A 14,847-nucleotide genomic window follows, 5' to 3' on the forward strand; every position below is an offset into this window, starting at 1 on the left:
TTTCTTTAGACTTCTAGCACTTCAGCCTGCGTCCATGCAATGTTGTATATCGATGTCATCCACTCCACAACTATATCAGTATCTCCTATTTAAATATTTTTGCTGTTACAGGTTGAAAATCCTTTATCCAAAATTCCAAAATCTGAAAATCTCCAAAATCCGAAAGTTTTAAAATGCTGACAAGATAGGTCACAATTGTGAAATTACACAAAGTGATGGAAAGGTTCCACCACGTACAGCTGTTGCGTGCTGCAGGGTTGCCAGGTCTGTGGTTTACCTGCCAAGTTGGGCTGTTTTCAATGAAAGTTGGCATGGAAAAAATTATAGTTGCGGATTGGCAGTTTTTGGGCTGATTTTACTTGGTGAGCCCGAGGACCTAGGGTGGACTAGGTTCGAGCCCCGACTGAGACATGCTGATTTTTCAAGTCATCGCCGATTGGCTGAAGATTACCCACATGCTGTTTTCTTATAGAAAAATGAAAGCGTCCAATGAAAGTGTTTTTTTATTTAGATTCAAATAAAAATATTCTGAAATCCCCCCAAAATCTGAAATCCGTAACACTTTTGGTCCCAGGAATTTTGGATAAGGGAATCTCAACCTGTATAAGCCTCTGTGGAATAGTGGTTAGCAATTAGCATATCTGTGGGCCTGGGTGTGAATCCCAACCTGGACAATAGGCACACAGCCCGCCCAGCGGGTCATGCTCCCTTTTGGGCAGATAAAAAAATGGATATCCGCAGAAACTTGGGGAAGGCTCAATGGGACATGACCAGAGGGGCCATGCACAGCTATAACTACTTACTGCCTTCTCTATCTCATCCCTTCTTATATTTCCCAATGGATATGGCTGCCCTACATTAGTTTTTGTTTTCATGCTGTAAACTGATATAGGTTACGTTTGTATCCTGATTTATGGTTTATGTCTGAATGAAAGTGGGTGGGTATCTGCATAAAGTATGAGTACTTTAGAGAAACAAACTTTTGTAATGTCTTTGTTATAAATTTACAGTTCTTTCAGTTGACTTAATATTTTCTTTCAGAAAAGGAAAGCAGATCCCCTGCAAAGTATGGAGTTTTCAGGATTCAAGAAGAAAAGCAAAGTACAGGACTAGAAATACACAAAAATTACAATGTACAAAATGGTTGGTCATTGACATTGCAGTGTTTATATATGTATAATAACTGAATAATTAAAGAGAACATCAATAAGTGACCATTAATATACAGCTAATGCCCTTACTTCATTGATTAACTTTAAATATATATATACAGGTTGGTATATATTTTTTATTTGTGTGTGGGTAGGTGCATGCACACATTTGCAGTCATGTTGTCAGTGATCTCATTTCCCCACTGAGGCAAAATTAAATCAAAATGCCATGTGACCATTCTTTTGGATGTGAAGGGGGGGGTAGCCTATTCCTCATGTCAACCCCCTGTATCATGACAGCTATGTCCCTTTATCTCATCTCCAATGATATGCAGCGGAATACAGATGTGTTCTTAATTCTTCAAGTCTCAGACATCTGAAAAAAAAAAAAAAAATGTAAATGATAATGTTCTGGTTTAGGAACACATATACAAGCAGTTTTGCCATGTGCCTTGTTGTCTGTTGAAACCATTCAATAAAATTGTTATTTTCATTATTCTTTCATGGACCAGGAAGTTATGTAAAAATTTCAGTTCACCATCACAATGAATCTCTGCTAAGAAATATATGTGCAATATATGTGCACACCAAGTTCTCAAATGTTTTGCCCTGAAGTAATACTATATTGTACCTAACATTATTGGTCCTAAGCAAATTACTGTGAATGATACAAAATGCAAACACTATTCTGACATGAGGGGGATATGTACATTGGTCCTGGTTAAGTGCATGGCTTATGCACACACCAACCTTTTGGTCAAAGAAGTAGCACTTTCGTAACTGGCAAATTTGTGATCTGTGTAAGAAAGGCTGAATCCCTCAAATAAACTAAGGGGAAAATCAGTGAGAGATGGAATGATTCAGTATGAGATTGTGATGGTACATTGGTAAGTTGTCTTAACTTTTATGCAGAGCTGAAAAGTGTGATTTATGTTCTAATGTCAGTAATGCATATTGACCTGTTAATAATATAAATTTCATTTCCACATAGTTACCTTTATGTTCACAAAACAAATGATTCAGCTAAGGCTACATCACTTCCTTTTGACCTCCATTACATATCTGACAGACAGGGGAGTCTGTGCGGGTACAGAGCAGACACAGGATGACCACGAACACCATGACTGAAAGGAGAGATTAGTTATTTACACTGCAGCTCAGCTTCAAATTGATACCTTGGCTCCATGGAGTCCGTTGATTAGTGCATTATGCTTAATATTACAATTGGGCAACAATTTTTTGTGTGGTGGTAAAGTAATACATACATGTGACTCCCTTCTACAATACCAAGTTTGTATTCATCATGTATCATACAAATTGCAACCTGCTATGCCTACCTAATGACACTGGCAGAGTGATGTGCAAAAAATTTTCCCACTCTTGATGGGTATCATAAACATCGCTTCCATAGCATGTGAAGGTTTCGGGTAATTCCTCCCATGTACCATTTTCACAAGTGATCTTTTGTTGAGCATCTACACCTGAACGTCTGCCAGAAAGAGAAGGCATAGAAAGAGAAGTTAGTGTAAGCATACTTGCTTTATGGATTTTGACTTCAATATATCAGTATGAATAATTTTGTTGTATTAAAACTGGAACAAGTTTTCTGTTCTAGTAGCAACAACCTAAGAATCCAATAATTTACTCCCCCCCCCAAACACACACACACACACAAAAAAAACTTGCATAATGCATGCTGACAGTGAAAACCACAGTACATACATGGCATATGTGTCACAGTGATAAACTATCTCGTCTCGAGCAATGTAGGAGAGCACCCCGTGGTCAGGGACTTGTGGTGGGTCCCCACAGGTGGGCAGTTGACAGCTGGAAACATGATATTCTGATTAACTCATTCTGGCAAAACTACTCATGATGGTAAAGGTCAGTTTCTAAGTGTTTGTCATGCCTCTGACTATAGTTGTGAAGCTTAAAAGCTGAAAAGGTGACATAAGTAATAGAAAGAAACATACTGACCAGCAGATTTTTAACAATTTAAAGTTGTTTTATATTTTGTACAGACATGTTCTGCAGACATTTTTTTATATATAATGAGCCAAAAATCTTACTTGACAGCAGATGACATACGAGTCCAAGTTTTGTTCTGACATTGATATGTGGCTGAATTATTTGTCATGGTTCTGAAAAGGAAATTCCTATTTGGTGCTTTGCATAAAATCATATATATAAAAGATTATAACATTATTATTATCTGAAAATCATGATCAGTACTCTCAAAAGTTGGAAATAGGGATTGATAAGTTTACTTTCTTATTTGAGTTTATACCTCAAAACATTTCAATGTGTATATAATTTATATAACAACAAAGCCAACTTGCAAATGATTATTAACACACCAAATACACTCAATTTTGCCTTTTGACATGAACTGTATGCCTGCTGGGTGAAGGTTGCTTCAGACAAGCACATTACAATTATAACCATATACATACATACTGACTAGTGTTTATACTTATCTCAGGATAGCATTTAGCATGTAGTGGAGATTTTTATTGTTTAATAGCAGGTAATATTTGTAATATGAACATTGGAAGGGATAAAACATATTTGGATATTGTATGCAAAAATACAAACAACTGTAGGATGACTTGTTAGTTTGATATGAATCAAGGAAAACTTGGAATATATACAACCGAACAGCACTTATCTAACCCTTTGACAAATTTCCGTTCTGGTCTCCAAGATCACATACATCATGAGGATAGTTGTTTAACACTATTTACATGAATTTCAGTTGAATGGACATATACTACTTTTGTGTAAAAGAATGGGGATGGGAGAGCTGTAAATATCTTTTTTATCAAACTAGAGTTAAGGGGAGAAGAAATTAGATGTTTTGTTATTAAATCTGAGCTCTTGAGTAGAAGTAGCAATCTCTTGCACTTAAAAATTCAGGACAATGGGGTCTCAGTATTTCTGGTACAAGAGCCATCTCGTGGAGTAATACAAATAAATCCCTCCCCCCATGGCAGTGATGCTTACTTGTATAAAATGTTGCAAAAGTAGATGACCTCTGTGCCTTCCTCTATCTTGCCGCTCCACCTTTGAATGGTGTTTGTAAAGCTGGGAGGCCTTCCATGGCACCGCATATCTGTAAATATGTAACCAGACATGTCACAATGTAGATGAATAACTCTTTTGATTGATTTTGGATGAACATGTTTATGAGCATATAAATATAGATGGTATTTTTACTGTACTGCAGTTGCTGCGCTTTGATGATACCCGAATCAATCAATTCTATTACTCATTATATTTAACTCATCACATTACTAAGCAACAATAATTTACACTAATTCACAATAACTTGGAATAATTTCCACTATTTCGAGTGATTACCCCCTCCCGAAATGAGTTAATCCAAACTGACAAGATCTCAGTGTGGATAATCTGAGACCTTGACACTCCCTCACTGGTCTCTAAAGATGCATCTGAGGGTTGGTCCATCAGCTTTTCAGACAACTCCAAGGGGATAAGGTTGTTCACTGTCTGCAAACACTTCTGACCTATAACTGACAGTTCCACTGACCTCACAGCCCCATGTTTATTCATGGAGACAACTTTACAGAGTGACAACTGGCAACAAGGCATGTCACAATTCACTAAGGCTATATCTCCCACCTTCAGTGGACAGTAATTTTGTGATAAATGAGCATTATGGAATCATTTCCTCAAACTTGGTAGGTATGTTTATCCCAGATTTTTTATTTTATATAAATTATGGTAGCATTAAGATGATGTGCAGAGTCATCTGCCGTGGGATCTTTGATTTCTGCACCGATGCCCATAGATTAAGTGTGAAGGAATTAAAACTATGTATACGGAAGAGTCATCCATATAAGTCAAGGGGCGATTATTAACTGTATTTCTAATATCAGTTATGATAGTTTTCAATTCCTCTAGAGTTATTTTGACCCGTGAAGAAGAAAGTCTTTCTTGGATATTTTTCACTTTCAAGGAAGCCATTTTTCCAAGGTGCTTGAGAGGTAGTGAATGTTCAAGAGGATTTTCTCACCCAGGATTGTATTACTGAGGGCTGGTTCACGTCGAGTGAAAAAAGAATTGCTACTACTGGAATACCTGTACACAGTCTTCAGCACTCACCTCAGCTAACTCAAAATGTATTGTCCTAGTGGAAACATAGGGAAATAGATAATTTCTTGGGAGACTCTATGTAATATTCAATAGACCTTTCCCTTGTTACTGTGGTTTGTTCGTTTCTCTCTCTCTCTCTCTCTCTCTCTCTCTCTCTCTCTCTCTCTCTCTCTCTCTCTCTCTCTCTCTCTCTCTCTCTCTCTCTCTCTCTCTCTCTCTCTCTCTCTCTCTCTCTCTCTCTCTCTCTCTCTCTCTCTCTCTCTCTCTCTCTCTCTCTCTCTCTCTCTCTCTCTCTCTCTCTCTCTCTCTCTCTCTCTCTCTCTCTCTCTCTCTCTCTCTCTCTCTCTCTCTCTCTCTCTCTCTCTCTCTCTCTCTCTCTCTCTCAACTTGGTCTGATAGATGGGAGATGCCCTTTAATATAGATAAGAGCCAGGTTCTTTGAACAAAAAATAAAAGGATGGATTACGAAATGTGTGGCGTTAAAACTCAAAAGTATTTTTAATGCGTCAAGGACCTGGGTGCCAAAACCGCGTCAAACCTCAAATTCTCACAGCAGTGCTATGACACAGCTAATAAAGCAAACAGAATGCTGGGCTTCATTACTACTATGGTTTAGTCAGGCCCCACTTAGAATATGCGGTTCAGTTTTGGTCTCCCCATCATGCAAAGGACATTACTAAATTAGAAGGTGTTCAACGTCGGACAACAAAAATGATCTCTTCCTTGCGTAAGAAACCTTCGATGAAAGGCGCTCAGCTCTTTTACATGTTCTCTCTTGAGAAGCATCGCCTCAGAGGAAAGCTGATCGAATGTTTTAAAATACTGCATGAATGGCGTTACGAATGTGGACAAATCAGAATTGTTTATAATCGATGATACTTTGCGAACGAGAATTAATGGCACACAACTTAAGTGTAAACAAGCAAAATTCAGACTACACCAAATTTTTCTTCATCAACGTATGATGTAGTGCGAGATCGGTTATATATAAGCTCCCAGCTTCACTGGTTCAGGGCAACATGATTGACTCCTTTAAAAACAAACTCGACTGACACTTCCTTCAACTTAATATTTACTAAAGTAGAAATGCAAAGTTTTGGTGGCATCTGATTAAGATAAATTCACCTAGGTTTAAGGACAGATCACCTAGTCTGTATCTTAGGGTCTGTATGGTCTGAATTTTTATGTTAATCTACGTAAATCTCTCTGTCACACCAACACCCACAATCACACAATCTTTGGTGCCGCTTTAGCGTGCGGTCTACCCGGCCATTTACACTTTAACGATAAGGCAGTCATTTGCGATGAGAACCGGACATCTCAAAACACTATTTAATACAGTGCGGCTGTTTTTGTGCACTGTATTGAATCTGATGTTATAATCCTCGGCCGAGTGATCGAGGTTGTGTCATTACCTCCTGAATACGGAATGGTAAGGTTAAAGCACCATGTTATTATAGTTCCTGAACCCCTCGGAACGCTTCGAAACCTTTTCCGAAATCCATCTCTAGCCCAAACAATGTCCAACGGTTAATGTTATTTTAAATTTTTTTTTTGCTTAAGTTCTCATTCGGGGCATCAAAGTAAATTATATGTAGGGATCTCAGTGTATAGAAAATACAAATTAGCCAAACATTAACCACAACTAGACTCAAAATGAAATTCAAAGGCATGAATTTACCTTATATCTCTTCAGATCTTACCTCACCACTAAACTTGCAATCTGGCCACAAAATAAGGAAGCTTAGCTAGAGCTACGGATCCAGGCTAGAGGCGTGTCTGACGTTGGATCATTGCTGAGGTCGATACGACTTGAAGGGACAGGTGGGCAGGAACGATATCATGAGCACTAGGCCTGGATTTAGTTTACTTATTTAAAAGAGACCGCGAATGCAATTAATATGATATCCGTGACTGATAATTTACCGGCAATGGCAAAATGGTTGCTCGACCTGAGAGCTGGCTCGACTGCTGCCATCCACGGGTCCACGTAACTGAGGGCTACGAGAGAATAAATTTCGATGGTACTTTTACCATTATTTCCCATTACTATAGTTAACCCCTCGCCATACGTATAACAATGAACAAGAAATAAAACTAATTTACTATGAAAATGGAATAATTACCACATGCACTACGTGACATTATTCTGCAAAAACTGTCGTGGTATCCAATATGGTTAGTCATTGTGATGTTAGTCAATGAACTCAGAGAGAAAGCCTTGCCTCTAGTGACATCGGTATATACCTATAACCATTAGTCCCACAATAGAATACGAACCTGTTTATTTCTAGTAAATTTTGATGTATAATTAATCAATCTGCAAACTATTCCCCGCGGAGATCACTAGTTTCCCAAATTTCCCTCCTCGCCCCCTTTCCCCCAAGCTGGAAAGTTAAAAACACTCACCCTCCACACAGGTGATGGCAGGGCTGGGTGACGACCAGGTGAGATTTTCGTGAACACATGTGGACTGTGCCTTGCTGGCTTCACCTGTTCTTACCCTAAAGAAGAAAAAAAAAAAGAATCATCATGCACTATTTACCCATGGAGTATTATCATTTTTGCTTTTAGATATTGGATCCTAAAAGTTCGGTTTCAATTGGCAAGTAAAATGGCGTGCCACGTGCTACGTATCACTTTGATGTGAGAGTTCCCTGGAAAGTATGACGTCCCGCTGTTCCAGCTTTCTCAGAGACTTATTAAGATTACAATTTTCAGGGGTCAGCATTACTGCACTGAATAAATAACTGGGATTAATACTGATTAGTTAGATATGATATATATCGAGATAATAGACCGAGTATGACAATGTAAATAACAAAACCATAGAATTATATCCAAGAGAAGATGGCGCCACTATAAACACTTGCCTGCGCCATGACGGGCTGGGGCCGAATACCATTCAGGCCCCTCAAGCAAGCCTACCGGCGCAATAGGCGGAGTCGTAAAAAAAAAAAAAAAAAAAAAAAAAAAAACTGATCACCTAGTAAACAGGTGCATAAAAAAATCAGTGAAACAAATTTTCGCCACAAAACACGCATTACAGTCAAGCGTTTGTTATGTACTGAGTTGAGGCTTACATGAAACCAGGTTTGCAGGAGTAGGTGACAGCGGTTCCGGCCACCTTACTGGTGCGGGTGACCTGTGTGTTGGCAGGCGCGGGGCCGGGATCTTGTGGGCAAGTCCTTACTGACAATGTAAAAATATACTGTAAATAAATTAGAATAGTGAATAAATACATACATAAACAGATATACAGATATATAAACAAACAAACAATTAAATGAATGAATATATGAACGAATCAAAATGAAGAGATGAATATTAAGTCAGCTTCACTGGCACACGTCTCATTCCCTGATACTTATGCCATGGCGATACAGCAGAAATCCTGCATCTTACGTGAAAGTTCCTTGAAGGTATTGTCAAAGGAATCCACTCGTCTTTCTGTATCACACAAGCTATAGTGTTAAATAGTTATGCAAAAATTAATCTCATACGAGAATGACATATTTCACGGTGTTTCGATAGTGCTGAAAATATTAATATTAGGCCTACATGAAAAAAATATAGTGAATGAGTATGTCGAAGGAACCCACCCTTCCCTGTGCATCCTATAAAATGATGGATGCCATACAGAAATTAATTTTACATAAGGATAGCATAACAGTTTACTTAACGTGAGTATGTCATATGGTAATGTTGCCTACACCTTTTTTCCTTTAAAGAACTGTTTTTAATATAGCACAGAAACCGATCTTACACGTAAATGGCATAGTTCACGTATTTCTGTATATAAAAATTAATCAGTCGTACCTGATGAGGTTGTGGACTGCGCTCAATCAACTTTCCTTGCATTTCTGAAGTATTGCGACCTAATTTATACTTTTACGTTACTGATTCGAAACACGAGAAATTGATAGCGACCAATGAGAAGCGGAGCAGCAGGCGCTCTAATCATTCACCCAGAGTCATAAATAGTGGGCCTTGGGCGTATGCATGGCTCTTCGCATCGGGCGGGTCACTACATTTCGATATAACTCTAAAAATAATCTTACACGAGAATGAATAGTTAAAGGGGTTCCGATACAATACGAAAACCAATCTTACGCGAAAATGAATAGTTAAAGGGGTTCCGATACAATACGAAAACCAATCTTACGCGAAAATGAATAGTTAAAGGGGTTCCGATACAATACGAAAACCAATCTTACGCGAAAATGGCATGGTGAAGTTGTCGATGTCGCCCACCCCGGCCAATGTGTTCGAGGCCACGGCGTCCCGCATCACCTGCGCCACCTGCAACACGGACACGACGCGCCAGTGAGCCGAGGACCCGACCCACAGGACTGGATGCGTGGATTTCGAGGTTGGTTGGTATTTCAGTAATTTTCACAGATAAACACATCGTAAGGGCTCCAATCTTTACCAATAAATACACATATCCAAAGGCAAGTTGATATTAAGTCGATTATTTTCATGTAACCTTTATGTTGCAATGGAAATATTTAAAAGTTTAAGTTGATACCAGTGCCCTAAACATCCAGGGACCCGTACAACTGGAAACCTGGCCTTCATTTTCGTGACTAAATTCCAAAGATAATTATTCTTTACTCCCTACCTTTTTTTTTTTTTTGACATTTCGATTTTTTTTTTACTGGTAGGAGACTCAATACTGTTCCCCATTCAAACTGAAAGTTGCTAGCCCTCATTACGATCAGGAGACCTTTATACTAGAGCATGAAAATGGTTACACAGCCGATACCTTGATGTCATTTATTAGGTTGCGAGATATGATTACAACTTTCTTTGCACCTCTGCCCTGTGAACGATATTATGTTATAGCGATCCATGATGAATAAGAAGAAAAAAAATGTATCACTTGTTCACCGACTTGCCTTGTCCTTGATATTGTAATCGCTTCCTTTAACAACAAACTCCACGGAGAAGAGAGCCCTCGAGTTGTTTGTTTCCTTATATTCGGCAAAGGCGCTGTGGTAGTTATACTTCAGGAGACTGTTGTTCTGAAAGGTGGCCTCGGCGAGATCATCCAGCTGTGGAAGGACAAAAGACTGTTTTCTTGGTGGTGTTGCGGTGCTTTAGAACAGGAGGTAACTTGCCTCAGTAAGGAGAAACGTGTTCATTACATTGATATCAAAGGATTAATTGCAACAGGAAGATGATGAAAAACTAATTTTCTATCATTCAGAAAGCAGGGACGTAATTTCGGGGGGATAAGGGAAGGACCCCCCCCCAAAAAAAAATGTTTTCTATATCGGCCGCAAAAATTTCCAAAAACTGCTTATTTAAAAAAAAAATAAAAAAAAAAAGCCCAAACTGCGCATGATCCCTTCGCTCGCCACCCTCCCCCCACCCACCTCATGAACCTATGATGCCTTCTAACCCCCCAAAAAATCTACCCAAATTACGTGCCTGGAAAGGTAATATGGCCCATTCGCACACGGAGATGCTTGATTAATTTACAATACATTGTAATAGATGTAATACTATTTAGTGAGGACCTAGCAAACACTAAACCCCCAAGTCGAATCATGCACTGACCGCTCGGGTAACGTTGTCGTTCACTGCATAAACTGTGGAGTTGTCCTCTGCCATCTGGAGGACATACTGCTCCGTCACCGCCAGCTCGGTCACCACGCGCACCACTACGGATCATGGGAACAAAAAGTAGATGAAGCTTGACAATTGGAAACTTCTTAGTAACTGTTTCCGCCGACCAAGCAAATTATGCACTTAATGGCTCATTAAATTATTAACAAACTAGTTAATTGACAAATTACCCACCTAACCTACGGACTTACTTGCGTTTCTTCCCAATTATCTGTAACTTATTAACTGATTGATTGAGTGGATGACTGACCAACTGCCTAACAACTGACTAAATAACTAATTGACTGACCGACTGAATATATGAATGAATAGGAAACTGACTAATTAACTAAAAAATAAGTTCGTTAATAAACTTACTATTATGTATTCACAACACCTTATTATACATACAGGACGAGAAGTAAGACCAGACTCACCGTCAGTACACACACAAGGGTCGAAGTGATTGTTGGTTGCGTTGTACTTGGCGCCGACGTACTCAAACCTCGACACCTCTGGGGGCTCCGTGAAGTTAGCGATGGCCGACCTGATGGTGCTGTCCTGCCCGGTCACGCAGTAACACGTCTGGTTCTTGTAGGTCATCGCTGCCGCGTGTCCTGTAGGGTGAGAAGGGGTCAGAAAGGCGCCAAGGAGGGAGTGTGAAAATGCATTATATGGTTTGCGGAATGAACGGTGAATCTGAAATGAAAGATATTTGGGTTGAAGATTTTTTTTTTTTTACCACCATCTTTACTACTACTACTACTACTACTACTACTAACCCCCCACCATCTTTACTACTACTACTACTAACCCCACCCCACCACCACCATCTTTACTACTACTACTACTAACCCCACCCCACCACCACCATCTTTACTACTACTACTAACCCCACCCCACCACCACCATCTTTACTACTACTACTACTACTACTACCCCCACCATCTTTACTACTACTACTACTACTACTACCCCCACCCCACCACCACCATCTTTACTACTACTACTACTACTACAACTAACCCCCCACCATCTTTACTAATACTACTACTACTACTACTACTACTACCCCCATCCCACCACCACCATCTTTACTACTACTACTACTAACCCCACCCCACCACCACCATCTTTACTACTACTACTACTACGACTACTAACCCCACCCCACCACCACCATCTTTACTACTACTACTACTACTACTAACCCCACCCCACCACCACCATCTTTACTACTACTACTACTACTAACCCCACCCCACCACCACCATCATTAATACTACTACTACTACTAACCCCACCCCACCACCACCATCTTTACTACTACTACTACTACTACTAACCCCCCACCATCTTTACTACTACTACTACTAACCCCACCCCACCACCACCATCTTTACTACTACTACTACTACTACTACCCCCACCCCACCACCACCATCTTTACTACTACTACTACTACTACTACTACTAACCCCACCCCACCACCACCATCTTTACTACTACTACTACTAACCCCACCCCACCACCACCATCTTTACTACTACTACTACTACTAACCCCCCACCATCTTTACTACTACTACTACCCCCACCCGACCATCACCATCTTTACTACTACTACTATAACCATTACCGCCTGCCTTACCACGCAAGAAATGAGGTAACACTAACCAACCAGCAGCAAGACAAGGATCGCGAGGTGCCCGGTGTCTGTCTTTCCCCACCAGGCGAGCCCGGGTAGGTGCGGCGACCCCTTCATGAGTGGTGCGGCGCGCTTGAGGAGGCGAGAGGGGCGTCCAGAGAAGGCCCTGGAAGAAAGGAAGGAGTCGGTATAGGAGAAAGCTTTGTTGTCACGTAAACGACGCTGTGCTGTTGGCTACCCCGGCAACGTGCGTGCCGACAACATTGTATTATTAATGTCAGTACTTTCCAGCAGAGGTCACGAAGGTGCTATATCATAATTTTGAAACGGCAGGTGTATGTGACTAAATGGAATGTTGTAGGAAGTAAGGAAAGGATAGATAAAAGGTGTATGATCGTGCAAAGTTAGTTGAGCAATGGGCCGGAGGTCACTCCCCCCCCCCCCCCACACACACACACATCTTCAACAGGCACGGTATGGAGAGGGTCGAGGCAAGAGTCTTTAGGGGAACCTATAACATAATATACGTGGAGGGGGAAGTAGTCTCAGTAGCGGGATGTTGAGTAGTTATACCCTATATGGTCTCTCTCTCACTCTGCTTGCAAGAACGCTTCAAAATATTGGTTATTTTTACTTTTAAGGTATTTATGATATTTAATTTTCAGTTTTTCACTAACATACTAACATATGTATGCATGGTTGGTGTAGGCCTATGTGTGTGTGTGTGTGTGTGTGAACTTTCATTATGACGACCACCATTAAACAATCACGTTCAAGTACAAACTGATCCTGCACTGTTCCACGATCTGTCCTTGTCTGTAGCTATCACGTCCTTGCCTCGTTCCCTCCTCGCCCGCTGCGCCTCCGCCCTCCTCACCAAACACACGCCTGACTGGGACGGGAGGAGACTGACAGGTGTTGCTATGACGAGGGGCTGTTGTCTAGTGGTTGCCATACCGCCGTGATTGGGAACCCCTACGTTTACGTACTGCGTATGGGGCATGGTATTCACTTCTTAGACATGTTTCCGTAACCAATTAAGAGATGGATGAAAGGCAACTGGGGAATATAAAATCGATTAGATACCCTGATAAAGACCTCCACTGGCGGGTAATTGATCATTAAATAATGGTGGACCTAAGTCGGGTGTTGTTCGACCGGCTGTTTCAGGTTATATTACTTTCTGGAGGTTTACGTTGAAAATACTACGATATTAATTGGAAACTTAGAGAACTTAAGTATACACGTATTAAAAAGAATACAGTGTGTCTGTGAAGATGAACAAATGACAGAGCACGGAGAGCATAAGCTGTCTAAAAGTAGGCAGGGCTCTTATTGGTTAGTCTGTTATTTGTTTTGTCTTTAATCTTGCATTTTTTTTAAAGTTGCTAGCAAACTTAAATAATTTTTGAATTCCAAACTAGTATAGTGGCTTAATTCGAGTCAGCTTCGTGAACTAATTGGGCTGTCGAGGCTTTTATAGCCAATTAGTTGACACAATACTGTTTGCCCTTGGGTCAGTATTTAAAGTATATGCTTGGGTAAAAGGGGCATGATTTTGCACACACAAAAATTATATAGATATGATCAAGGATACAGGTTTGTTGTAGAAACTCAATCATGGAGACGCCTCAGTCAGTACTTGCTCTAGCTCCTCCCCCATCACCTGGCAGCAGGGACAACAATCAGGCAGATCAATGGCACCAGGACAGCGGCGAAGAGCTCCCTACCGAGATGGGAGGGGTGGAGGGGGCGTGGTGCGTGTGACGGTCACACTCTCAGTTTAAGAACAGAAACTGCCTAGGCATCAAATAAGATTTTCAATTAGCACTTAGGTGAGCAGTCTCATGGTATAATATAAATCTTTGACTGTACTTCACCTACTCAAGTCCTGAGTCTCATTAACCCATCAATTGTTAAAGTTTCCATCAGACTTCTCTGGTACCCAAGGTACCTACATTTTTGGTTTATGGCTCAATTCAACAGTTGCAAGTCAACTATAATAATATTCCTCACTACAGTGATAGTCTTCATTTCCTCCAACTAGAACAGGGGTTCCCAAACTGGGGTACATTTGCACGTTTCAGGGGGTACATTTGGTCTGAAGGAAACAATTACTTGCACAATACATGGTGGTGTAATCTGCACTCAGATTGCACTTTTCTCATTTTCTTTGTGTTGATTAGTATATCTTACCTTAGTAATTGCTTTATTTCTGTTTTCATCATTTAAGATGCCTATGTAATCTAAACATGAAGACTATAATAAACTTAAAATATCAAAATATTTAAATGTCCTTTTTTACTATCAAGCTTAATTT

The 14,847-nt window shown here is 40.2% G+C and overlaps 1 protein-coding gene across 1 annotated transcript; it reads right to left on the bottom strand.

Moving 5' to 3' along the window:
• Window positions 1-1,126: 1,126 nt before the first annotated feature.
• Window positions 1,127-13,430, bottom strand: LOC126995633 (uncharacterized). Its single transcript, XM_050855364.1, has 14 exons — window positions 13,405-13,430; window positions 12,557-12,693; window positions 11,318-11,497; window positions 10,833-10,936; window positions 10,169-10,324; window positions 9,485-9,569; window positions 8,351-8,459; window positions 7,677-7,771; window positions 4,155-4,263; window positions 3,221-3,292; window positions 2,874-2,978; window positions 2,489-2,640; window positions 2,147-2,275; window positions 1,127-1,527 (listed from the first exon to the last, which is right to left on the bottom strand). Exons 2-13 carry the CDS (start codon window positions 12,642-12,644, stop codon window positions 2,181-2,183), a joined length of 1,350 nt encoding a protein of 449 aa, XP_050711321.1. The 5' UTR covers window positions 12,645-12,693; window positions 13,405-13,430; the 3' UTR covers window positions 1,127-1,527; window positions 2,147-2,180.
• Window positions 13,431-14,847: the final 1,417 nt, after the last annotated feature.

Source organism: Eriocheir sinensis, chromosome 8 (genome assembly GCF_024679095.1).
Source record: "Eriocheir sinensis breed Jianghai 21 chromosome 8, ASM2467909v1, whole genome shotgun sequence".
In the NCBI taxonomy this organism is placed as follows: domain Eukaryota; kingdom Metazoa; phylum Arthropoda; class Malacostraca; order Decapoda; family Varunidae; genus Eriocheir; species Eriocheir sinensis.

Bases quoted from the DNA above. Each gene is read 5' to 3' on its own strand.
- LOC126995633 (XM_050855364.1), bottom strand. From the start codon at position 12,644: ATGAAGGGGTCGCCGCACCTACCCGGGCTCGCCTGGTGGGGAAAGACA. The intron at 4,264-7,676 runs GTGAGTGTTTTT...ACATATTTACAG, and splicing joins TGCCATCACCTGTGTGGAGG to ATATGCGGTGCCATGGAAGG. The intron at 2,276-2,488 runs GTAGGCATAGCA...CTCTCCTTTCAG, and splicing joins CACTCTGCCAGTGTCATTAG to TCATGGTGTTCGTGGTCATC.